General features: G+C 36.6%; 1 protein-coding gene across 5 annotated transcripts in view; it reads left to right on the top strand.

Annotated features, from left to right (window-relative positions):
* The window catches only part of LOC149552372 (fanconi anemia group F protein (FANCF)), a 235,082-nt gene that overhangs the window by 126,837 nt on the left and 80,478 nt on the right, over positions 1 to 27,767 (top strand). For 3 of the 5 annotated variants that reach the window (XR_016352912.1, XM_089787910.1, XM_089787911.1), the window contains 3 exons: positions 10,869 to 10,969; positions 11,802 to 11,870; positions 11,989 to 12,029. Coding sequence is in view for 2 of the 5 variants with exons in the window: in XM_089787910.1 (XP_089644036.1) it covers positions 10,869 to 10,969; positions 11,802 to 11,870; positions 11,989 to 12,029 (211 nt within the window). In the remaining 3 variants the exon portion in view is untranslated. The remainder of the gene's footprint in view (positions 1 to 10,868; positions 10,970 to 11,801; positions 11,871 to 11,988; positions 12,030 to 27,767) is intronic. The other 2 variants (XR_016352913.1, XR_016352914.1) reach the window with 1 other exon arrangement.

Genomic DNA, 27,767 nt, shown 5'->3' with positions numbered 1-27,767 from the left:
AATAATACCATACGGTTGAAGATAAGGAACACTAGACATATTGTTGTACGCCTCCTTGAGCGATAACATTGTATGAAACATTAATAAGAAGAAACGTAGGAAAAACATAGCTGCACCGTTCGTCAAAGGAGAATTTTTCCGTGCGACATTGCGCAAGGTAGAGGTGAAGTCAAACCGTACAACATAAGAGTGTTTGAAAGCACCCGAGCATATTGCACAAGGATCAAAGAAAGCATTCTCATCATAAGGGATTGGACATTCTTACCTTGTACAAAGTATTCTATGCATTCCTCACGGTCAAGCCCCCATTCGAGATATGATGCTAGGACATGCAAAGGCATGCATAGCATAGACAAAGGAGTTATGAGGGTTACTCTACATGCCCAAGGCAACTACTGTAAGACACAATAAAAGAGTAAATGGATGGTGATGTGTTCAACAGCAAGAGCATTGCATGGGCTAGCCTACTCACTCTCGACACCAAGACCAAGGAAGATAACTCAGCACAACTATTGTGCAATGCCTATGGAAAATGATTGAAGAGATAGACGGAGGAAGGAGAACTCACTAGGGAAAACCATAGAAGAGATATAACTCAGTACACAAGAGCCAGTTATAGAGCCATCCAAAGACACCCCTCGAAAGGACATAGAAGCATACTTGGCGGATGTAGTGAGACGAGGCTGCTAGGTGGCGGTTTTCGCACAGACTAGGGCCTTAGATGATGTGCGTCAAGAATTGAGGGTAGTGCTATCATTTGTGAGAGTCGGGTGAGACAGAGACCTAGCAAATGTTAGAGGATTGGATTGCTAGGGAGCCAGTGGGGGAGAGTAGAGTCAAGTCACTCATGCGTGAGATAGTGCAGGTATATAGAGATGCTTATTATGCTTAGAGGCAGAGTGAAGCCGACAGGATTACAACAGTAAGGGCTTGAGAGGAGTCTGAGTGGGCTCGAGAAGAGTCTGGTACCCAACTAGTAGCAATAGAGCATGACATGGCTAGCCACCAATCCTCTTGGGAGAGAGAGCGAGTAGAGCTTACGAAACAGTTGGAGGCCATCAAGACTTAGTTGACACAGGCACAAAAAGAATGTGCGGCAAAGGAAGTCGAGTTGCTGGACATGGCTTTGATGTTGAAGGAAACAACAGAGATCCATTTGTAGGCAGAGGCGAACTTGGAGGTGCAGACCAGGTAGGTGTATGCATTGAGAGCTCAATTTGATTGTGCAACATTAGTATCCCCAGGGACACTTCCTCAACACCCTCCATCTTCATCTTAGTTGTCTTTTTCTTATGTATATGATGCAAAACATTGTCTTCATTTTGTTTGATGTCGTCAAGAGAGGACATTCTTTTTTGGGGGTGACGATGTTGTCGACAAATTATGTTATGTGTTTCTAGAATAGTTAATTATGTTAGGAAGTCACTTATCGAAGGTGTTATGACGCAACGGTTGAGTTGCAACCCTTCGGACATTATATATATGCTTGTCATGAATAGGAAGAGATATCAAGAGATCTCATATTATATGAGAGGTCTTATGTTCTGAGTTGTAGTGTGAAAAACATTAATGGAATAACATTGTCATGAGCCTAGCTCAAAACTAATCACAAATTGCCTTATTTGTTACTTGTAAAAAAACAGTTCTACAATTACTATGCAAGCTCCTCAATGAAATATTAGGCTTTCTTTCACCTTTTAATGCATTTAGATAAACAACTAAGAGAATATGATGCATCTACAGCCAAGCCACCTTTACAAGATCTGAATAGAAAACTATTATTTGTAACAATCTACTAATTCTCCTCATCCAATACAATGCTAATATCAAACCCAAGACTCTGGTATTATATATATGAATGAATTCTTATTCTGATAAGACCTCCACCTACAACAGTAGCATATGAGATGCATGAATGAACAAGGGAAACCTGGTTATGTTGCGGCCTCCTTAAAGTATTCGATTCTTTAGAATGAGGTTGCCAAACAGCTCCAAAATGATGTGCCCAAAATGATGCCCTAATGACAAATAATGATACGTTCCTACAACAGGTGCCTGTAGCAAACACCCAACTTATTCTTCCTCTTTACACCTGGCCCTTGGCCACAAATTCGGCACAATGAAGTGATTGAAATATCTCCTTCGATTTGCGATAATTCAGGTGATGTCTCACACCCTCAAAATTGCTATCATTGGGAGTTTTCATTCCCAAAGACAATTGATTATTTGCAGGTCCTTGGCTCCACAAATACACATGCAAATGTTAATATCAAATCCGGATGCCTTCCCATGAGGCTCTCTCCTCTATTTATTTTATTCCTGCCCCCACTTCTAGAAGAATCATAAGTATTATCTTATTGCACTATTCTATAAGCTTTCTCCTTTCCAACAATAATTAGCTATGCTTCTCGACGATTCCCTTTTCATAATATTAAATTAATTAAATATAAAGTCATCTTTTAATTTTTAAATTATGTAATGACTTTATAAGAAATTAATTTAATTATTTCCACTTAGCCTTCAAAGGATGAAAGGCTAAGAACTCTATTGAGAGGCTAAAAAGATGGGGACATTACAAACATTCTAGTTTCATGAAGCATTGTGTTATATTCACTTCTGTGTTATGCTTTTACATTTCCTCTATAACATGTATTAAACTAGTTTACCCATGATAGTAAACATACCTGGTGCAGGGATGTCCCAAAGATGGGTACTTGGAGCACCCAAGTACCTCCGTTGCCGCCTAAGCATCATTGCATTGTTATCGGTGCGGGGATGTCCCCAAGACGGGTACTTGGTGAACCCAAGTACCTCACCACTGCCCAAGCGTCACCACATTGTTGTCGCACTATGCTTGGTGCTTGGGGACTCCCAGATATCCTAGAGACTCCTAGGAGTCCCTCGACTGTCTTGGGGATTTCTGGTGTCCCTTGTTGGTGACCAACGACTAGACTCAATGAAGCTTTTTTTTCTTTAAATATATTGTTTTAAAATTTTCTAATTAGTTGTATTTGAACCCTAAAATACCACGAGTCCCATATTGGGCCCTCCAAACTTTCGTAAGCCCCATAAACTTCATTTGTATCTCACATTCCGTTCTTACATTTTTCTTCCAGCTGAGAGAAAAGACTGAAAAGGAGTCGTAAGAGTGATTGGAGATCATGATTTGCATCATGCTACTCATTGTAATCATCTTTATGTTATTTGATAGAACTAATATAAATGAAAATCCTATTTCTTGAAAATTAAAAATTTGAATTTGAATTTTTGAATTTTGCTATAGTATTGGGTATGTTACTATGCACTGTTATTATTTACTATGTTCAATGGTTCTAAATTTGTGTTGCAATTTTGCTATGTTCAGTTTTTTTAAGAACCAATTTGGTATGTGTAAATGAAACATCATTTCATAACTAGAATTTCAAGTTCTATATGTATAGTATACAATACACCCTCCCCCGCCATCATTCCCCGTCCTGAAAATGAGGTCCTTTCCCTCTCTGTCCCGGAAGTTCGTCCTGGTGTCCTGATGTCCCTCAATGTTGGTGTAACACTACTCTTTATCTCTTATTAGAAAGAGTCTAGGAATCATTTCTACCATTGAAGCAACTAGCTACGAATAAATATGATCTCTTGAAATCAAGAAATAATGTACCTTTGAAATGAACTGTTCATTTTGAATAAGGATAATAGTAGGATTAAAATGAATTGCAATTTTTTTGTGTTAAAAGGATTGCTGAATTGTTTTCAAACTGTTACTTGGTGTACTTCAATACTTCTCTGAGTGTGTTAATGTACTGATACATTGTCTGAGATACATTTGCAAAACAAGTAGAAACAAAACAAAGTGCAGAGAAGAGGGTAGTGTACTACAGGTGTATCATTTGGTTCATCTCTACATGCTGAAACTATTTGCTGTTAGAGATACTGTGATAAAGAAATCATTTGTCATTGCTTGGTGGAGTTAGGAGCAAATCTGGAAGACATTTGATTGATCAAATCACCACCTGTCCATTGATATTCAGTGATTGAAATGACTAATAGGGATCCTTTAACAGTCACTGCAGCAAATTATTTAGAGTGGTCAATTTTATACCTTGAAATGAAGTTCTTAAAATGAGTAGCATGATCTATGGTTTGGGAAAACAATTTGTGAATCGCTATCCATCCAAGAATGTTCTTCTTAAGAAGTTGGAGGAAATGGACATGCACTTATCAAAATTGGACCAATCTGAATTCGATGGTTTGAAGTGTGCAACAAACGTACCTTTGGTTTACTTAGTGCAGCTCAAAATGATGAGGCATTTAGATGAAGATGTGAGACTTGCAGTTAGCACTTGTCTTAGGGACATAATGAGGATCTTAGGTCCTGTTGTTCCTTAAAAAGATGACATAATGAGGGATATTCTACAGTTGATCTTTGATAGTTTTCAAGGGCTACAAGATACCTAAAGACTCTTCTTATGATAGGAGGGTGAAGATTCTAGAATTAATGGCTAGTGTTAGGATTTGTATTCTTATGATTGATTTGGATTACGATGATCGCAGTAAGGATTAGGAAGAAAATTATTCTCTTGCATGCAAACCATTATTATCCTAATCATTGATGAATGTGATGTTATCTCTCAGCCTCTTATATCTATATTGTTGGCTGGTATGAGACAAGACCAAGATGTTTCTACAATTCCATATGAATTGGTCAACAGTATTTTCAGGCAATGTGTGAAGCTGAAACCTTAATTAATGGTGAGGTAGATGTAGCAAATATTGATGGAGAGATTACCATGGAGCATAAAGAGCTTCATGACAATTCTTTGGTTGTGAGAACAACTATTAATCATGATGATAAAAATAATGAAATTGATAAAACCACAACTTTTGGCACACATTCAGAACAATCAAATGAAGTTGATCACATTATTGTAGATGTTGGAATAGATGAGCATCTTTTTAACAATGAGATACATGATAGGGCCTGATTTTGGTATAAATCATAGCATTAGCACTTTTGATTTGCATGAACATTGTTGGAAGACAAAATTTTAGGTGATCTTTGATAATCCATTGTTTCAGATGGGTGCTGAGAGTACATATTACAATCCATTTTTTGAATTTGGTAATGGGACTAATCTTGATTGCAGCATTGCACTTGGTGGCAATAGTAAGGTTTGGGACCCTAGAATTAAGTTGGAATCTGATTTTCATCTTGGTTTAATAATAGACATCTATTTCTACTCCTATGGTCAAATGGATTGGTTTGGGATTTGGGTGTTGATAGGATCCGTGCTTTGATTTGTATGATCATGATGATTTTCTTCACATCTTGAGGCATAGTGCTGTTGTTTTCAGAGTGGCACAACGGATTGGCGAAGAAGTGTTTTTAAAGTTGCCTTGTGATCTAGGGATCTTATTGATGAATGAGTTGGATATGAGCATTTTGCTTCACAATGTTGTGGGTTTGATTCCAATTATTCCAGATTGCGCCATAGTGCTACTTGCAAATTTATATGGGATCTTGGTATTGGTATGCAGATTCATGATTGCTTGAGGACAAGCAATCTTTGAGGGAGGAGTGTAATGTCTCTTTTGTAACAACCACTTTTTCCAGGTCTTAACTAACAACTAAAATATCAAAGAAATACAATTATTACTTCATATTCATAAGAAAATAGTTATACGATTATGTTCATGTGAATGAGATTAATGGTTACAATCGGTTAAACAGAAATTTCATAAGTATCAATTCAAGACACCATCAATGAATTTAACACGGAAGTTAAAATCTACATACTGTAGAATTCAAAACCAAAATCTATCTAGGGATGCTTCTGCAAGACCCAGGTTAGTCCATAAATACCACTTAGGAACAAATAGCTATACCACTTTATCGAAATGACAAATACCATCAAACACCATTGTATCAATTAGGGCATCAAATACCATTGTATCATTTAGGGCATCAAAATCCACTGTACCAATTAGGGCATCAAATACCACTGCATCATTTAGGGCATCAAATACCATTGTATCATTTAGGGCATCAAATACCACTGTGTCATCCTTTCTCCTTCCATTGCTAACTATGGCAATAACATACAACTAAAAAAATACACTCTTTTTTATTTTTCACCTAAATGAAAAACTGAATTAACCATCCATTAGATAAACCTATCTCTTGCATATAGATTTATTCCATGTTTAGTTGGAAGATCAACCGATCTAACTAGTTACCAATTTTATTGACAAGAAAAGTTGCTTTCATTAAAGGAAATAACTGAATCAATGATATAAATCAATCCATCATAAAGTAAAATACCTGTTACCGACAATGTTTTGAATGCATAACTTATCTTTGTCTGGTGCATGTCCTGACATCTTGTGGAGAGGGAAAACATTGTCAGGAGCTTAACCACCCAACCAAGGACCTTACTTATGCCCACACAAGCTCTAACGCGAAAGACCCTTCCTACCTAGAAATAGATGGGGAACACCATATCTTACAACTGAGCATCTTGGTATTTAGAGTATCATCTCACCATTCAACTTGGCAACTGAGTGTACTTGGACAATCATGAGCTAATGCTTAAGTAATTTGTATTTAGAGATTCTTATCATTTATGGAATGACTGATCATAATGTTTCTTTCTTGCAAGGGAACTACTCCTCACCCATTATCTAAGGCTTTTCTGCCTTGGTGAGTCCCTAGAGTTTTACCAGATTTCTTGAGACCCCTAACACACAGTCTCACTAAATATATTCACATATCGAAAATACAATGTGCACCCGTATGTACTTTGGTTGCCGCTCCTAGGAAATTCAGACCTAATTTAAGGATAAAACTCATAAGAATTATAGTAACATGAGAGAGATAACATCATGGCTAGAGATTCTTATCTGGCCTAAGGCTCGACTCTTTGATATATAATTGACAAACCAACTTGGCAATGACATATAGTATCAGCCACTCATACAGAGATATAATAAACACGATCTAGTTGTATCAAAGCAACATCGCCTGAACTCTGAAGTCAAATATATGATAGTTCTTCCTAACCCCTTCGCGTGAGCCAATATTAGGGCCTCGGAACTGAATGAGGAGGAATGAGTAAGATGGAAAGAAGGAAATATGATACCGGTTCTGCGAAGTTACTAGATGTTTCTGTGTTAATGTCAGAATGGTTGCTCTGCAGACTTAGCAAGAGAAAAGAGAAAAAGAGCTCCCCCAAACCGCATCCATAGTGGTATTAAATAAGAACTCTCACTTAGTTTCAAAACAAGAACATCAGTTGCTATAAAATCTTGATTTATGAATCTTGGAAAAACTTTGCGGTTATGAACACATGGCATCATCTTGCTTGGGTCGCCATATTGATGTGAAGGAAAAAGAATAATGAAGTTATTGGAAAACATAAAAGATTATATATATATATATATATATATATATATATATATATATATATATATATATATATATATATATATATATATATATATATATATCATATTATTATGTAATTATCCTTATAATTATACCTATATGTGTATGTATATTTATGTATGTATGCGATTCAGAGAGAATATAAAATATATTTCTAACATTGTTTCTCTTCTGTATTTGCACACCCATATGTATATGCATATATGCATATGTATGAGTATAGGTGTTATCCATGTATCAAGGTGATCACACACACACACACAGATAGACTTAGCATGATGGTACTGACAGAGATTCAAATCAAGAGAGAGGTAATTGTTTTTTAACAAAATATTTAAAAGCGTATTGTTTTTTTAAATGTTTGACCAAGTAGCTCATAGTATTGTCCAATGTACACTCTTGTTTTCCTAGTCGCTTACCCTTAGCCATGGTGGTTCACAACTCATACCTATTTGCCCAGTGATGGTGGTGTCCCCCGTGCCTAATTCCTTTCTGGCAACGCTTTCCCCTTTCAACGTGCTTCTACAAATAGAAATTCCCATGAAAATATCATATTCCTCAACAAGTTATTATTCATACACCATCATAATGACTAATCACCAATTCACTTCCATGATGAATAACCAATTTTACAAGATTTCAAGATAACAATATAATTGCATCATAATGATGATACTAACATGTCATCTTAATATAAAATTATAGCGATTACCTATCTTACCATTTCATAAGATCATAACTAATTTTTACTTGTCAACTGACTTTATGTGAAACCTCAACGGCTATATGAACATTTTAAATTGGGTCAAAAATTGGGATGTAACATCTTTTTTGGGAACATGAGAAACTTAAATGACAACTTCATAAAATATTAAATTGACTTATTTGGAGTTCAATAAAAATTAATAAATGCATTATAATTTTACAAGGGGACAAAAATGAAGGAGATAGGCTGAGGGAAAACGAAGAGTCATTGCATTGGGCTTTAAAAGAACAATGAGAAATTCATTTTAGTCTGCTGGGTTTATTCATTTCTTTTGACAGAACTTTGAGAGCTTCTTGTTTCAGTTCTAGTTTCCTTAGGGTGGGAACCCTTTGGATTCTCTCAATGGATTGGATGAAAATTGAATTCATTTCTAGAGGGTGAATTAGCGACGGAATTCACACCTGGGCAAAACTGTTAAGAGGTATTTCATGACTGTTTGGAAAAAACATGGCTGTAATGTGTTATCTAATTTGACGGAAATATTCATCTCTATTTACAGAAATTAAATGTTTTCAGAATTTATTGTTGGATGAATTGAAATCGATTTTATATGCAAACTGTTGGTTTAAATTTCTGTTGTAAAAACTAGACAAATATCATAAGGGTATATTTCAAAGGTTGAGTCTCTTTGTTGGGTATTGAATTTACAGAAGGTTTTGGGCAATGACTAATATGTTTGCTAGCACGGAAAGAAGACTCTAGTGTTGGTATGAGAGTTGGAGTTAACTGGGAGATTGCAACCTACAAATATTGGGACGCCTCCCTAATGTTGTGGATTTTATGCAGCATTGAATATCCAATATTCATTCCTTAGTGTGAGACCATCAGTTACCTCGTTGCAGCCCCTAGGAGGGTCAGTTTGAGTTCTTTTCGGAGGCATTTCAACCTTTAACAAAAATCCAGCTTCACCGCCTAGTTTAATGGCAGCATTTGCAGGTGTTTAGGTAAATTTATAGGTTTTTTGGAGGTTGTATAGGCAGAACGTCACTATTTTTCTGTAGGTATTTGATGAGTGCATGTTCAGAAATTTTAGATGAACTGTCCAATGATTCTGTGCATATGAATCCATAACCTCATTCTTTGTAGCAGCCTTTCGTGGAGGATTACGCACCACGATTGAAGGTTTTGGTGTAGCATTTAGACTATCAAAATCTGATCTCAGTGTACGTGTTGAAGTCCCAATATTTCTTTTGTATGCATTGTTCAAATATTGCTGATTCAAGGATTTAAATGCTGTTATAAATATTTCCAGCTTTATATTAAGGGCATATGTAAACATTGCAAATCAATCATTGTATACAAATTTGCAAGCTGTTTGACCAAGTGAACATTGGGGAAAATTTTTGTGAAGAATTGGTGTGGGGGATCTTACTCATAACCATTGTATTCCTAATACTGCATCTCTATCCCCAATACTAACCACATAGATTTCGTCCTTGACTTCATAAAACCCAAATGCAGGCTCATCTGTGTGACCATCCTATTGCATGTAATTGTGAATCCATCTGCTACTGTAATCCTGAAATCATTCAATTAGAATACTAACTTAACACCCACATAGGTGTCAGAAGCCAAGAATGTAGTCGGTAAATAATTGTAAATGAGCCGACGGGTAGGATAGTATGTATTATTTGTTATGTAGCTGACTTGTGCTCGACAGGTTCCTTCAGGAACCTTCCGAAAGGCCCTTCGGTGAGTATTTATACCCCCTTCGGGAAGCATTGTAAGGATGAGATGTCATGAAGGATAATGTAATGTCTTTGGCATATGCGAATAAAGGAAGGAGTTCTGCAATTTCCATCTATTTTCTGTGTGCATCAATCAATTAATCTATGCGGTAAACAAAGAAAACTGAAACCAAGCTCTCCAAGTAAGCTGAAATCCCTAACCATCACCAGTTAGCCTCCAAGGCTAATAGGAAAACATAAACTAACTAGGTCTGAGAAGAGTACATTACTATTGATTCCAATTTAGCTCGAAATGTTAAATGAGTCTTTTTTATTCATGCATTGTGGTAAACATTGTAGATTTTCTTAATAACATATCATATAACGAATTGATCTTAGTGATTGTGGATTATTATATTTAGTTTAGAATTATGTCCAAGTGATCGAAAGGAATAGCCAGAGAGTAGCCATGCATCATATAATGTTCATCTGTTTTTACTCACTTTTCTTTTAGAATGCACATGGTAACAATAAGTGAACAATTGATTTCCAAATCTGGGTTGTTCCAAATGGTGTGTAAAAATATTTTAAAATAATATCAATCAGATCTATCATTTTTACTTATTTAATAATCACATCGATGGTATATGTAGAATTCAAGGTGGTATCAGCATTTTATTAGGCTTCATAATTTTCCTCGAAACAAAGTACTTGTTCATCTAGGGTTCTTAGCTGACTAAAGCATGCCAACCATACACAGGAATCTTTTTGGCCAGAACAAAACTGAAGCCTCATATGGCATTTTTCATATGAATGCTTAGGCTTCAATAGAAATTGGAAGTTTATAATCTAAATAAGTATAGTTTAACTCAGTAATTCTATGGAAGGTTCAAAAGTTACTATGTAGGTGTTTTTAGTTATGTTTTCGTAGATAGTATCCATTTAGAATTCTACTTGGCATAAATTTGTGAATGTGCGTTATCCTTTTTATTTGCAGAGTAGAGAGATTGAAGGTTACTTGCTACAATTGCTGGAAAATAAAATGCAGATCCTCTGGGAAATGCCATCTGTACTTGTGGCATGTAGTCTTCATTTAAGGTACCTTGCAAGTCGAAAGTTTCTTTTCTTCCTCACTGAGCTCTTTTCGAGAAAGTAATGTTCATTATTGAATGTTAAATTATAAATTATATTAATGTCCATTGATGACGAAAGGTAGGTCAATGTGACTCAAAAGTACATGAGTACATAATATAGAGTTAAAAGGCCCACAAAGGGGGAGAAAAAAGAAAAAAGATATAAATTAATGGAGGACTAGCAATATAGGTTGACAATAAATAGGTATAAACAGATAAGAAAGTGGAATAGGAACACCCTCAAGAGAAAAGAAATGCTACAGAGGAAAATTGAAGGACATCAAGTAGCACTGTCTGGGCTAGAATTGGTGAAGTTACTAGTGCTGTCATTGATTACTACTGTGAAAGGGCCGATAAAAAATTGATAAAGATAGCTAAGAAATTAATCATTTTTATGTTAAATCCTTGATGTATTTTTTTATATAACATAGCATCCACATAAGATGGTTATTGATTTTATTGAATATTTGCTTTTTGAAATTAATTGGAATGAGGAATAGGAGTTCTACTCTTCTATGGAGGTTGATATAACTAGGGGGACAAGAATCCGAGAGACATTTGTTTTTGGAAGTTTGATCACAATGATTTCTTCTATTTTCTTACCACTTATTACTTTACAATGCATGCCAAGAAGGAGCAAACCGATCTTCTTTCTGTTTAATTGTTTATTTTTTCTGTGCCATTATGCAAATCTTCTCCCATTGGTTGGTTTTGTGCATTCCATTGCTAAGATGGTTTTTTATGTGAAATGTTTTCACATCATGTTTAATTGAACTCCTTCACCTTTGAAATTTCAGGTCTATGTTATTTTCTTTGTATATGGATGAAATAGAAAAGAGAATTCACAACAATAGTGCAACAGTCAGGTACACTGGAAAAATCATATTTGCCTGCATGCTTGTAGGTTTCAATTTTGGTGATAACATTGCGAAATGTATCACTGGATTTGCATAGTATTAATAGTTTGTTATTTGTTTCTTGCAGAGACAGCTCTTCGATCAGTGATTCTCAATATCTTTTGGATTGTATGTAAATTCAAAAAGTTACAACACCTTTTTATTTCCTGTTTTCTTTATAAGCATTATGCATCTATGTGGCCACACGATTGTGTCTGAGGGAGGGAGAGATAATGAGGCAATGAACGGAAATATCTCATAATTGTAGAGGTTGTGCTTGCTTTCTTTTTTAGAAAAGTTTAGTGTTGTATTAAACTTATTGAATTTGAGACAGATCTTGGAATGAGTTTCTTACAAATTTGTCTGTTCAATATGTTCTTGAATAAGGCACCATAGCATATAAGAAGGCTTCTGGCTTGTAGTAAAATCTTAACTTTATATGTGATTGTATTAGTGCTCCAGCCCAGAAACATAGCACAACCTGACCATTTTTTATAGCAGTAAAACATTTTTTTGTAGCAGTTTACCCTTGTGAATTTCCAAAGAACATTGGAATCACTTCATATCTCATGCTTTTGTCACATGTGTAATTTGAATTCTCCTGATGTAGCTGCCTCATTTCTTGATTTTGTTACATTTCTTTTTCATTTTGCCTCAAATTGGTTGAAATTTTTACCATAGTCAAATGAAATATTAGATGTATATTAGAATAGGATAAAAGCCTTAGCCTATAAGCTGCATTTACTTTCTTCACCATCCAAAGCATTGAAATGATCCACAATGTGGCAAGGAATGTTGTGTATGCTAGTTGTGCTCTTATTGTATGCTTTCTTATGCTCTTTATAGCCATCATGTACCTTATCATTTATGAAAGCATTAATTAGTTTCCTATCCTACTAGGGAGACAACAATTTGGTTTAAGCTTAAGGTACACTTAAATGCTTGTCTTGAAACTTATTGGTTCTATGTTAGTCTGAGTACAACAAAGCATTGGCTTGAGTTTGCTTCATGTTCTTTGTGCATTGCTTTAGTTCACATCTTTTGGAGCATCTCTTGAGAGAATAGAGTGTTTTCGTTTGCCAATAAAAGGCAAATGTTGCTGATAGCCATGCATTAAGGCCTCTACTTAGCATGCACAAGTTCATCATTTGCATTGATTATTGTTCACCCTAAAATTAGTCCATAGATGTTTGTAGAGATGTTGATTACTCTTTGGGGTGTGGTAGATTTGCACATTAAATACTTAAATAAATGGGTAAGAGTTGGATATGTTTAGTTTTAGTAGAATTCATAAACAAAACAGCAACATCTTGATAGAATGTGTGAATTTGGTTGTAACAAGTTCTAAGACAAACAACATTCTAAATCTTAGGAATCTAGATGTGTTATAAGACAAGTGATGTTAATGAGTTGGAAATAACAATTAGTAAATGAGATGCAAGAAAGAAAGATAGGTTTAATGTTTTTTTGTATTCAGTACATGCCATACTACCTTAAGAGATGCATGACTTCATATCCTCCAGCAATGGACAGGCTACGATTATGCACTCTTATAACTCTCTCAATCAAGATCGATGTTTAGATGTATATCATACATTTGGATGGATGATGGTTATATGAAGAATGAGTCTGTAATACTTGGGATGCAGTAAACGATAACGATTCACATATTTGTAGGTGGGATGATTTGCCTCCTATGTAGATGTTTTGGGATAGGTATGTTGACATGGTGTGGTCCTCAAGAGTAGGGTTTGATGTGTTGTGAAGCCATATTGGGGATTTTGATTCAGGCTTGAGTTCAGTTTTGTCGGTTTGGGTAACGTTTGTGGGGGTTGAGTTCGTTTTGGGTTTGTCAATACAAAAATATATGAAAATAAAAAATATAAACATATTTGCAGCTATAATTAAGTTCAAGAGTGATGTCCCCTTTTTGAATGAATATTTAATAAATATAATTAATAGAATAATTAAAATTACAAAATATAAATAATAAACAATTAATAAAGTATAATATAGCTATAAGATAAATGAGATTAAACAAAAATACTATATAAGAACCATAAATGATGATGAGATGGAGCTTTCTTGATGAAACATGATTTTCTAATGTATGGGTTCAAAGTTAAGTTTCTTGGCCATGAATAGTGGGCCTTATACATTCCACATTTTAAAATAAGATTTGGGTGTGAATGCACTTGCATGGCATCTTATTGTTGAACACCATATTCTAAAGTAATTGATAAATATTTCTCTTCCCTTTTGAAAAATAGTTCCTTACAATGCCATGGTGGACAGGGAACAATAAACAACTAATGAAAATATGAGATGAATCAGATTCCCAAATCAGAGACTATTCAAGTTGTTGCTATGAATTAACAAAGAGAGCATAACAATTTCAATTTTAGAAACTTATATCTGGAATCTCCACTCACTCAGAGATGTATCTTAAAAGATTACTAGGAAAAAACAATGCTACAACATCAAAGGAGCCAATTATAGGGACGCCACATATCAAGTTTCTTGAAGATATCGAGCTTTACAAAATATGAAGATTAGTAATCGGCTCAAACCTTGTAAATGACAAACAGGATTTAAATAGGTTAGAATCATCATCAATAGGTGAAGAATTGAACATGAAAACAATTAAAATTATAATTAGCAAAAGAAATGAATACGATATGGTCAAATACACAAGAACAATTTAATGTAGATGATGATAAAAAGATAGTTGCAATTAATAGAGATGCGGTTTGATTACTTCTCAAGTAAAAAGAGGAACAAATATGGTAATCATTTGGTTATCCAAGAGGTGCAATTCCCTTGAGGAAGGCATTGCTCTCAACAAGCATTGTGTCCCTTGAAGAAGCGAAATATGAAGATGTAAACAGAGGGAGGGAAGAAGTAATATATCATTCATCAGCATCAGAAACTGTATACACGAGATTAACAAGAAGAGGGACGACACATTATATTCATTAGGGATTTTCTAGAAAAGAGATTGTGATTTAACACTCCTTCATTCTGCCAAGTATAACCATTATACACGATCATTACATAAATAAGAGAGGACTGAAATATCAGAAGTAGTAATAACCAATATTACATCAGATCAACATTAATATCAGAAAGCAAGTGGAAGGATGATCACATAGATATAAGTTTCATAGCATAAAATAATAACATTGCTATAAGCAATACTGAAAATACTTATAAAGATACATTAAGTTAGCAATTGCTTTACTATAAATACAATTAAATATATTTGCATCCTTAAATATTTGTCAATCCACATAGAAACAAATTGTAAGAGCCCCAACTGGTTCTAACTTAACCTCTGTAATATCCCTTGCAAAAACTAACTTTATGTTGTTGAATTGAACCTCAAGGAATACTGTCAAACAGTTTTCATGAAACTTTTGTGCTTGCTGTTTTAGATTTTAGTCTGATTGTTCTTGCTATAAATGACACGAAATGTGCTTTAGAATGATTACTAGGTTGTCTACTCAAATGTCTACAATGCAGATGTGATTCATTTTGGTTTTCTAATGCAAATATCAGACCAACACATGATAAATGAGTAGCTACAGCTCATAGGCATTAATGCAAACATTTGGTATGCAACATAGATAAAAACAATTCAGTAAACCCTTGGCATGCAATTTATCAATTCTTATTAATGACAAATTACAATGCTATAAACATGAATGCCCAAGCCTTTATGAAACGAATAAAATCTGATATTATCTAAAGGAACCTGTAGCAGCAATGTGTATTCAAATTTACACCAAATCTAATATCGCAGCTCTCTGAAAAGATAATGAATCGTCACCACAGATTGGTAATGCTGATTAGAGACACCAAACATCAAACAACGTAGCCTAAGTCTGCCAACACTACCTCTAATTTTAAATTTGCAGCTTCCAGAAGACTGCCGCTTCACCTATATATCCCGTGACCATTCTTCAAACTCAAATGCTGAAACTTCATCACTGGACGGCGTCTTTGTTTGCACTCGAGCCATTCTTGATAATGATGAATCATGCTAGGGCTGGTTATTCCATTACTGAATCGGTTTGGTATTAGTGTTGAAGTTTTGAGCATAGAAAATATTCAAATCTGCTGCTGGGAGTTGATAGTGTGTGCTAAAGATCAATTCTACTCAACGGAGGTTGAGACGGTTAGTGTTTTTGGTAACTCAAAGGCGAAATAGCATTTGCTGGGGCAGTACAAGTGATTGGTGTCAAGCATCAGGGGCTGTGTTTATACATAGAAGAGCAACATTCAGATTTCCATGGCTGCAATCTATTTTGAGACATTGCTAGTGCAAGTTTGGCCAGCGTTACACCTTTGCAGGTCTACAATTACATGCCTAGAGGCCCATGCCAATATTGGGGTTTATTTGTGATTGATACCTTTTATTGAGACCCAATGTGAATACCAAGTTCCTTGCATTTTAGAAATTTAATAAATGTGTGTTTCATACAGTTGCAATTCATTGTATATATTTGCAAAATCATAAATAAGAGTTTGGATATCCATATATTTCTATGTATTGTTTTTGTTTCTTCTCAAAATCTGAAAATCATATAATCCCCCAAATATACAAAAATCACAAACTTTCAAAAAGAAAGGATGCATAGTCAGGAGAAAGCCAGTAGGGCTCATTACATTGGTATCAAAGCAGTATCTTGCCATTCAGCGGGGTTGGAAGTTTTGAGTCCCAACGCTTGATTTGTGTGTGATCAGTACACTTGTAGGTTATGTGAATCATGGACAAATACATGAGACACAGTAAATATGGAAACTAATTAAGTAGTGTGTAATGTTTTCGGGAACAAACAGGTGCCCTGGTAAATGAAATGGAGAAATTGAGGCAAACACAAGAAAGGCTAAATGAAAGACTTTCAAACTTGGCGACAGTCGACAGGTTAACTAGGCTTATGGTTTCCTTTTTTAATAAGTCATCTTTACAGAGAATTTAAGAAGAGGAACTTCAGATTTTCAAAGAGGAGGCATCCAAGAGTCTTCACAATGAGTTTTCAGCAGCCACTGGTCATAGTGGAGATGATCCCGTGCATAGCGGGGCAGCTAGTAGTCCTATTTGCAGTGATGATGTTGGAGATTTTACACAAGGACATATGGATGTGTTTGTTTCACTAGAGGACAACAACATTGAGTTCTGAGTGTTTGAGGATTCTAAAGGTAGTGCTTCGAAAAATGTTGAGGACATGCTAACTACCTTTGATGGTGGTCTTACATCAGCTGGTAGTAGTGGGGATATGGGTAATATAGGGTCTGATTTTCAGGACAATAGTCCCTTCTGCGAGTATGTTGATGATGCTTGGTATAGTGCAAGTGTAGAAGGTGCAGTTGGTACCACTACTAGTCTAGACTTTCTTGATGAAAGTGTTGTTTTTGAAGACCACAAGGAGGATACGAGCATTGACAGTTTTGATTTTTATGGTAGCAATCATAGTGTTGGGTCAGTGCAGGGACAATAGTCTTCTCATGTGTAGAAGACAAGGGCATGGAGTCACTTGGTGCTAACAACCACAATTTGAGTGTTGAGGAGTTACACGATGTAGATTTTTTGCATTAGTGATGTTGCTTTGCATGTTGACATTGAGTCATGTATGTAGCAACAAGAGATAGCAAAGGAGTTTCAATTAGACGATGTGGATACTAGTGAATGGGAACCTCTGATGATTTGTATAAGGATGTTTCATGCTGTAACGAGTCTGGATTATCACATCAGACATTGACTGATGACTAGGAGTTGTCATGCAATGATGATAGGTCCCAAGATCTTGTTTTACAAGGCCTTATAGTTGAGGAAGCAGCGATTTGCAAGGAGTTGGACATAGCAGCGACTTCCACTTTAAATGAGTTCTTTGCAGAGGTATCCAGTAGCAGTTCCTTTTTTATGGACATGTGTGTTATATCCCAAATTTTGCCCTAAATTTTAAGTTGAACATAGTGGTTGGTTTAACAAAACAATATCATGTGAAATTGAGTTAGTTAATTATAGCCGTTGTTTATTTCTTCATATCATGTGAAATTGAGCTAGTTAATTATAGCTGTTGTTTATTTCTTCATGATCATGTGAAATTGAGTTAGTTAATTATAGCTGTTGTATAGATTTATTTATCATATGAAAGTTAGTTAATTATAGCCGTTGTATCAATTTATTCATGGTCATGTGAAAGTAAGTTAGTTAATTATAGCCGTTGTATATACGATGGACATGTATTCTGACATTGATGAAATCCGTAATGGTCACTTGATAATTTTGAATTAGCAATTTATAAATCTTGAATTGATGTCTTGGCGAGAATGTTGTTTTGAGTGATTACAGGAAGAAGACTGAAGAGAGAGGGGAAGCATTGCTAAACGGGGTCATCAGAAGGGGATGGTCGAGTAGTTCAGTCATCAGAATCGACAAGTTTGACCTAAAACTATCTTGGCAAGGTTACTAGGACTTGGCAACATATTTCATGGTGGAATCGCATGAGCTATAAAGTAGAACATTATAATAAATAATGTAAAATAAACATAAATTATTACCTTTTAAGAATCATCAAATATTAATATTATTTAATTATTATTTTACATTCTCAAATATGATCATATGTAAATAATAATAAGATGACACCATTACATTATAAGTAATAATCCAATGATGCCACCCTATCATTACGTAGACATAAGCATAGATGAGAAAATATAATAATAATAAAATAATAATAACCTTTAAACTTCCCATTTTCTTTCTTTCTTTCCTCCTCTTTTCTTTTCTCTTTTTAAAATCAATTTGAATGGTTTCGAATGGTTTCTTGTAACGGATGGAAGCCGTAGAGTCCGGCTTTTGTTTATTTCTTAGACTTCCATAATCGTATTATGCATCCGATTATTTGGCCTTCAGCCTTTAAGAACCATTTGTCGCCGGTAACCAAAGTAATAGAGCTGAGTGTTCAAATTCATATTTGTTCAGACTTCCTTAACACATCTGCCGCGGATCACAGTTTAGAAACCAAAGATTTAGTCAAGCGCTAGTCTTTCCAAGTCATTTAGAGGAGTCACATATTATTTTTACTTTCTTTTAATGCCAAGTTCAATGCATAGCAAAACCAAGTTTGTTTGTATGCTCTAAGTTTCCGCCGGTTCTCTGTTTTCTTTCCATATATTGTAACAACAGTAGTAAGGAGATTGTGATACCGAATCCATGTCTGATAATTCCATTTGAATGCTTATATATACATTTGTATTCTGTTCATCTAATGAAAACCCTGCCATGTATTCTGTCAAATATGTATAAATCCAAATACTTCCAATCATATCTTGTAATGGTGAATTGAATATCTCAAAATCAGAACACCGATGAATTCACAAGGCGTTGATGCCAGATTATGGTGAAGAAGGAGAAATGTTCTGCTACAATTACAGTATGATAACACTTGGGAATCACCGGCTTGGAGGCCTGAATAAGGTGAGTAGGTGTTGAGAACTTGCAAAATGAGGTGGACATTAGTATTAATAAATACAATATATAAAACATTACTTTAGCTCATGCATGTTCCACTTATGTAAGAAGTTGTCAAGACAAGTTGGTGGAGATCGGGCTTGTCGACCCACATTTTGAAATCCTTGGCCAGGGTGGAATTAGGCAGATATGCCGAGCAAGTGATCTTTGTTGAATGTCTAGATGCTTTAGTTATTTTGGCGAATGACTGTTGGGACTTTAACCCACCTGAATACTCTGATGGTTGAACTTATGAACATCCCAAGCCCGATCCCGAGGTAGGGAGGGCCGTTCTATTGAATTAGAATAAGTGGGGATAAGTAATGGTCTGCGGTTGGGAGGTTAAGCCTGTGTCAATGCTTCTCCTTTCACCAATGTTGGGGCTTGGACAACAAGTAAAAGAAGTTTCTCAAATTATACTGTATGTTCTTTAACCCTTCGAATGTTTAGTTGTTTCATTTCAAGATGAAATTCAATTACTTTACAAATAGCTGTTACTTAACTAGAAGAAGTTAAATGTTTGTAATTATCTCAATTTGTAATTAGATAGATATTTCATTTCAAGAACATCTGTTATTTAATTCCAGCTAGATATTTAGAAGTAGTTAAACGATCGTAGTACATAATTATCCTATTTTGTATTTTTAGATATTTCATTTCAATAATATCAGTTACTTACTTTCAGCTGAATATATTGAATAGAGTTTTATTTCTGTTATAAACAGTTAATGGAAAATCAATGTCATGTGATATGAAATAGGAAATCAATTGATACAAGATTAAAACTTGTTTAGGAAAATCAGTATGTTACAATGTGCGAGGTTGTTAGTGCACATGTTGTTAGTGATCATGTGGTAAATAGTGAGGATACAACTTCCTATCACAATGTAGATAACGAGTCAGAGAGCTTGCATAGGAGACAAGATATGCAGAACATCATGTGACCAAATAGATGAAGATGAGTGATAGTGATATTTTTAAATCTTTTGAGCATTATGATGCTATCCGATAGATGTTAGTTTATTTGGTTGGGGTGCTCCCTTATGTTAGATGAGCACAATGGTAGTTGCCTTTCCCTAGCAGAGATTCATTCACTTGGAGAGGCTGTCAGGATCTTGAAGCATAATTATTCACAGTTGGTAGATGACTGGGATTACCTTCTTTGAGTGGGGTAGCACTTCTTATGAGGAATTGTTATGAAAATGTAATGTCCCTACAAGGACTGTCTTGGGAAAATAGGAACAGTTACCTTTAAGCCTATTAAATATCATCTTAGAGAATGGTTATTCTTAACAATATTAACACTTTTACCTCCGAATTCACTAGTATATAAGATTAGTGTCTTGATATTATATACATATTGGCATTATATGCAATTTGGTGATATTTGCGATGAGTAAGTGCAAATGACCCAACGGCTATCTCTATTTTAACAATAATGATGAGTGCTGATAAGAACTGTGTTCTATGGTCATCACAATGCCCCCAATGTCATCTTGTTGCTGGTACAGCTTTATATCAGATATATCATGTCCATGTTCTGAGATCCCAATATAGAGATATGATATCATTCCCTGTTTAGATATAAATAAATCCATAGAACTTCATTCATAGAATGCTGAGTGTTTACTATTACTCTTTTGATTGTTCCAGAATCTCCGCCGACTAGTCATCTCCTCTTCCCAATATTAGATGATTATCTAGTTTGTACATTATCATTTCTGAATAACTCTAAGTCTTTTATCTTTTTCTTAACACCTACCACAATTACACAATGATTGTGCCCAATGAAATGGTGAGTATATTGTTGCTGGTGAAGGCCTGTATATGTTTAACTGTAATACTGTATCCTTGTGTTTCACGTTGTGCTTTCTAGCCATCACTTCCTTTGCTCCTATCAAGTTTCTCCCCAGCCTGGATGCTTTTGTTCCATTCTTACTTCTCTTATATAATGGATGATTGGGTCCACAATTCTTTTTCAATATGTTGTGTCTTCTTCCTTCTATGTATTGGTGATAATCATTGTCTCTAGCATGTCTCAATGAGTAACATTTTGACAATCTTAATTTCTTTACTTGTACCTGCGAAGTGTCCAAGTATTATCTATTCTCTTATCAATAGATCATCTCATATGCTTGCTGCTTATATCTGGTCTGCTCCAATTGCCACCAATGTTTGATCATAATATCTTCCTTGCAGACACTGCATTTTCTGTTTGGATAAAGTTATTCAAATCTGTGATTGATTGCAAAATGAAGGCAAATCAATGTTGTATTGATTGTACGTTCCGTCAATTCCTCCCGATGATCTTTGTTTTTGGTCTTTCGTAAATTGATCCCTCGTCTGATATAGATGTTTGGTGTTGTCAATCGTTTCTAATCATTGATACTGATTATGTGTCTTCTTCCCAAATATTCTAATTGGTTATAGACAGTCTGGTGCCGTATGTAATCTCCTTGTCTTGTTCCTTGTGTTTGATTACTTCCTTGAATGCTCGCTTGTCAGGTTGGGAGTTTGTTTTTAATGTTTTTACTTCTTATAAAAAATTTCCTTATATGTAGAAAGCTCATGAAGCAAGTCTTATGGCGATCTCCTCTTATGGGCTCTTTGCAAAGACTTTCTTCCTTACACGATACCCAGCGTTGCACATCATTCTCCATCTGTTTCCTAAGCTACTCTTAGCGATCCTTCTTGACACCTGTGCACATCTCTCATCAAAAGTTTATGATCCGGAACTTCTATCAGGTCTCATCCGAATAGTAGAACATTATCGTGTATGAGAAAAAAATAAAATAAAATGATGCCTTTCATTCGTTCTTCTCTGTATTTATTAATTTCTCCCCACTTCTAATGATTGTCTTCCATTTCCTGTGCATAGGGTGTGTTTTCCCTCCTATTACTTGTTTCTCTTTTTTATATCTCTTCTAAGATCTATTTTTGAATGGTCACGTCCATAAGATTTAATAGATATAAAATTAGTTTTAAATCTTTAATTTAAACTTATTTAATTATAATTATTAGTTTATTATTTATTTAATCTTATATTTAATTTTATAATAATAACTTTATTTATTTATTTATATTTGAGAACGAGGACATTAATAATAATGTAATATAATAATATAAGAATATATCGTATTATTTTATTAATATATTATTTATTCCTATCATATCTTCTTATTATTTATTCCTATCATATCTTCTAATTTTACTAATATAATATAATAATATATCATATTATTATACTAATATATTATCATGTCCTTACAATTAATAATTGATTATTAAATCGACTCCTTATTCTGTTCTTTATTATTAAATTCTAAGGGGAGAAATAAGGGACATGACAGGAAAGTGGAGGAGGTGGTTGAGTTCACCCATGAGCATAAGCCAACTTCTAGGATGTTGGAGAGCACCCAATTGGCTCTCTAGGATCACAACTATAGTTGAGAGAGGTGGTCGTGGAGCTGGAGCATGTACATTCTACGCCAGCCCTAGATTCAGATGAACTACATATAGTAGTGGTTGGTGGTGAGTTGACTTCTATAAATATGGATGATGGATGTGATAAGGATGCAGTTACATCCATCCTTGATATGAGTACAATAGTTATTATGAGATGAGTGCATCAATAGAGGATGTCGTCGGTAGAAATTGTGTATCGGCCGATGGGTTCCTTCGGAAAGGAAATTGTGTATCAACCGATGGGTCCCTTCAGAAAAGAAATTGTGTATCAGCCGATGGGTCCCTTCGGAAAAGAAATTGTGTATCAGCCGACGGGTCCCTTTCGAAAGAAAATTGTGTATCAGCCGATGGGTCCCTTCGGAAAGGAAATTGTGTATCAGCCGACGGGTCCCTTCGGAAAAGTTCTTGTTATGTAGCCGACGGGTAAATAGTTTGTAGCAGACATAATGTATCTGGCCGATGGATACCTTCGGGAAAGTTCTTCGAAAAGTATTTATAACCCCTTCGGGAAGCATTGTAATCATCATATCATATCATACAAGCATAATGTACCGTTTGGCATATGCGAATAATAATAAGAGTTCTGCTATTTGCTGTTCGTGTTCGTGCTTATTATCTGTGTGCGTTTCTTAATTAACTTATGCGGTAAACATTTGGTGCCATTGCCCGATGGACCTGGAAAGGTAGGAGAATGAAGAGTAGTGCCGAATCAGCTGAACAAGAATAAGAACAAGCTAAAAGACAAGGACGAAATACGCACCACACATGGAGATTTGATTTTGGCGCAGCAAGCCGAACGCAGAAAGAGATTCCAGAAGATTGCTGCCGATGAACACAGAAGCGCAAAAGCATTGTTGGAGGAGACACGACAGCGGGTGGAATTGGTAGAAGAGGCAAGGGAGGAGCTTTTGAATTGGTGTTCGTCGAGGGAAGACAATCCAGACGGAAGAGAATCGACTCGCATAGCTCGGAGTGCCGAAGGAGCAAGAGCATGGAGTGAACTCTTCGTCCAGGATCCACTTCCAGAAGGAACAGATTCACTTAATGGAGACCCTTCTTCACCAAACACAGCTGTCGAGATACCAAGTGTGAGCATCGGAATACCAAGCGTGAGCGTCGGGATGGCGAGACCAAAGGAGAAGTTACCGAAATTTGATGGTGATGGAGCAGCTGATCCCATCCGACATTGTAAAACCTGTGAAATGATTTGGAGAGCTAATGGCATAACGGATACAAATGAATGGATGAGGCAATTTTCGGCAACCCTAGGGGGTGTTGCAATTGATTGGTTTACTAATACCGATCCACAAAATTTAAACAGCTGGGATAACATTAAAAAGGAGTTCATCGCCGAATTTCAAGTCCTGTGCGACGATAATGAAATTGTAGCGGAGATATTCAATACTAAGCAAGGGAAGAATGAAATAGTCCGAGTCTTCGCATGGAAATTGAAGGACTTATCAATAAAATGGAGAATAAGCCAGTTGACGGGTTACAGAAACGATGGTTCATTGAGGGCCTTCACCCAAAGCTGCAGAAGAAGATGAAGATCGTGCCACCATCGACATACATTGAAGCATATAACCGGGCAATGAATTTGGAAAGTGAGCAGAAGACCAAGAAGAAGAAGAAGATTAGTTCATTCGATTTAGATGACGACGCCTCTTCAGGAGAAGATAGCAGCGATGACGAGGGAAGCAATAGGAAGGTCCGTGCCTTCCAGAAGGACATGATTCGGATGATGAAGGAATTCAAAAACATGAACAAGGAGACTAAGGGCAATGACCTATGGTGCACGGAGTGCAAGAAAGAAGGCCATACGAAGGGATCTTGCCCGAAAGATCAATTTTGTGAAATTTGCCAGATTCTGGGACACTCGGTAAAGGAATGTCCTTTCAACCTGAAATCAAGAACACCACAGCAAGTGTTCCTGACGCAGGAGGCATCCTCGTCAGGAGGGAACGGGAACACCAGTACGGAAGGTGCCACATCGGGCGGATACAGAAACAACCGGTACAGTCAAAACAACAACAGCAATAACAACAATGGCGGCAACAACAATAATGGCGGAAGGAGTTGAATTCAGTACGATGCGAATGGTCGGCCAATTGTTCAATGCCGCGCATGCAATCTGTGGGGTCACTTCGCCCGAGAGTGCACAACGACGAACACACCGAAGTTGCTATGCCGATGGTGTGGACCTGGCGATCATGACGATGCTAAGTGCCCGAAGTCCGGAGTCAACTTGATTATTGTCGGGATGGATGAGGAAGAAGTTTTGGCAATCACTCGGAAGCAGGCGAAGCTATACCCTAACCCAGCGGAAGAAAAGAAGAGACTAGAAGAAGCACGGGCAGAGATCCAGAGAGCAACGCAAATAGAAACGGCACACCTGAAGGACACACCGAGTACCTCTGTACGGAACTGCGCAGAACAGAACATTGTACGACAAATATTGCAAGCCGAGATACCCGTCAGGATAAGTGATCTGTTGCTCACTATGCCTCAGCTCCGATTGGCACTCACAAACATCGTTCCCCGCTGCTCAACTACTAGGAGAACATGGAAGGAAGCAAGAAAGTGGAGCAAGTACAGTGGACAAAAAGGAGAAAGAAAGTGGCGCAAGTGCAGAAGATCCGATGCTGTTAGCTCTTTCATCCAGACACTATCCGACGGTTGTTGAAATGGGCATTCTCGGGACTGTATTGATGGAAACGATTGTGGATGGAGGGTCCGGTGTCAATGTGTTGCCTGAAGACACCTGGAAAAGGTTGGGACAACCGACATTATGGCCGCCTACATTCCAGCTGCTAACGGCCAATCAACATGGAATCAAGCCATTGGGAGTCTTGACAGCACAACCAGTGACGATTGGAACACAATCATTCCTGTTGGACTTTGTCGTGGTCCCACTGAAGCGGAGAGGATATGATGCCATTCTGGGCCGGGGGTGGTTGATACAAGCCAAGGCAAAGCACGATTGGAAGAAAAATACTTTATCACTCGAAAGCAAAGGCCGAAAGTATGTCATCGTTCTAAACACTCAGATGGTTGGAGAAGAAGCTCTATCGTCGGATTTCGAAGGAGAAGAGGATGATAGGAGGCAAAGTATGGAACCCGATCAGGAGGGAGTCCTACGATTGGAAGGAGATGACGATCTGGATTCAGTAAATGGTCTTTACCACTGGTAGATAGAGGATTACGAGCTCTTTCCAAGTTGTAATATGCTAAGGATCGACGAAGGTAAGAAAGAAGGAAATGAATGTCCGAAGGAACATAGGGAAGCCAAAGGAGGAAATGAATGTCCCAAGGAACACAGAGAAGCCGAAGGAGGAAATGAATGTCCGAAGGAACACAGAGAAGCTGACGGAGGAAATGAATGTCTAAAGGAACATGGAGAAGTGAAAGGAGGAAATGAATGTTCGAAGCAACACAGAGAAGCCGAAGAAGGAAACGCGGATATGACTGAAGCTGAAGGACAGAACATACAATACGAACCCAAAAGAAGGAAAGATTCTACTTTACGACTGCGCAGGAAGAAAGTATTATGTCGAACTACAGATATAGCAAAAAGGTACCGGCAGCAAGGAAGACACACGATACGGCCTGCACAGGCAACAAAGAGGAAGGGTTCAATAAAAGTTGTAGCAGTATAGAGTGAAAGTGTTATTGACGGACATAAGGGGCAGCTGACGGAGTCCATGGTAGCGAGCTTCGGGAACAAACTGGGCGATATGGAGATGACACAGAACAGGCGTAGCAGGTTTCAACTCAAACAGTGGGTGTTGAAGTACGACGACCGAAATGAGATCAAACTAGGCAAGTTCAAAGTTAAGTGGGTTGGGCCGTATCAGATCCGAGAAGTAGGGGACAATGGAGCAATAAAATTATGGACTTTGGATGGACAGGAAATCCCTTAGGCGGTGAATGGCTCGAAGCTGAAGGTATACCATGGCCGGAAGACTTCTGTGTCACAGAATGGCCTTCGGGAGACCCCTTCGTCATTGCAGACTAACGGTGACGGTCGAAGGGAAAACTGACTTTGCTATTCATTATTATTCAACCAAAAAAAAAAAAAAAAAGACAGAAAAAAAGTGCCGTACGGTTTTCAGGATTGTAGAAAAAATTTCATAATTTAAGTGCCGTATGGTTTTCATGGTTGGAGGAAAATGTTCATAATTTAAGTGGCGTACGGTTTTCATAATTCAAGGAAAGTACCGTATGGTTTTCATATTGAAAAAAACAGTACTGTATGGAATTCATAGCCGAAGGAAAGTGCCGTACGGTTTTCATATTGAAGAAAACAGTACCATATGGAATTCATAGCCAAAGGAAAGTGCCGTACAGTTTTCATATTGAAGAAAACAGTGCCGTACGGATTTCATAGTCGAAGGGAAGAATACCGTACGGCTTCCATTTTGAAGTTTGGTGTACGGTTTTGCTGTAGTACGGCTTTTTTCTTGCAGTGTACAGTTTTTTTAAGAGTTGCATATTGTAACACTGAGACCACCGTACAGATTTTAATAGCCTGAGTAAGTACGGACTTTTTCACTGTGTGGATTTCACTACTCACCGTACGGATTTTATGAAGACTTGGAGCGTACGGATTTTTAGCTATTTTAACCATGTAAAATCACCGTACGGTATCCCTGTATGGATTTTTGAGGAAAGCCATTGACACTGCGAATTTTGGCCGTACGGTGCACAGAATTTGGAAGTAAAGACAGCGTATGGAAATTGCAATTTGGAATGCAAGGTGATTGTATGGATTTTTCAAGCATATCATGTGTACGGATTTGGATTGCGAGATTACATATTTTGAAGAGTGGGGTTTTGGCGTACGGCTTCTACTTGCTATTGCATTCAGACTTTGGAGGACGTTA

This window comes from Cupressus sempervirens, chromosome 6 (genome assembly GCF_028749045.1).
Source record: "Cupressus sempervirens isolate cs-2001-9-10 chromosome 6, ASM2874904v1, whole genome shotgun sequence".
In the NCBI taxonomy this organism is placed as follows: Eukaryota; Viridiplantae; Streptophyta; class Pinopsida; order Cupressales; family Cupressaceae; genus Cupressus; species Cupressus sempervirens.
Note: the sequence above shows the minus strand (reverse complement) of the source record. Positions and strands in the feature narration are given on the sequence as shown.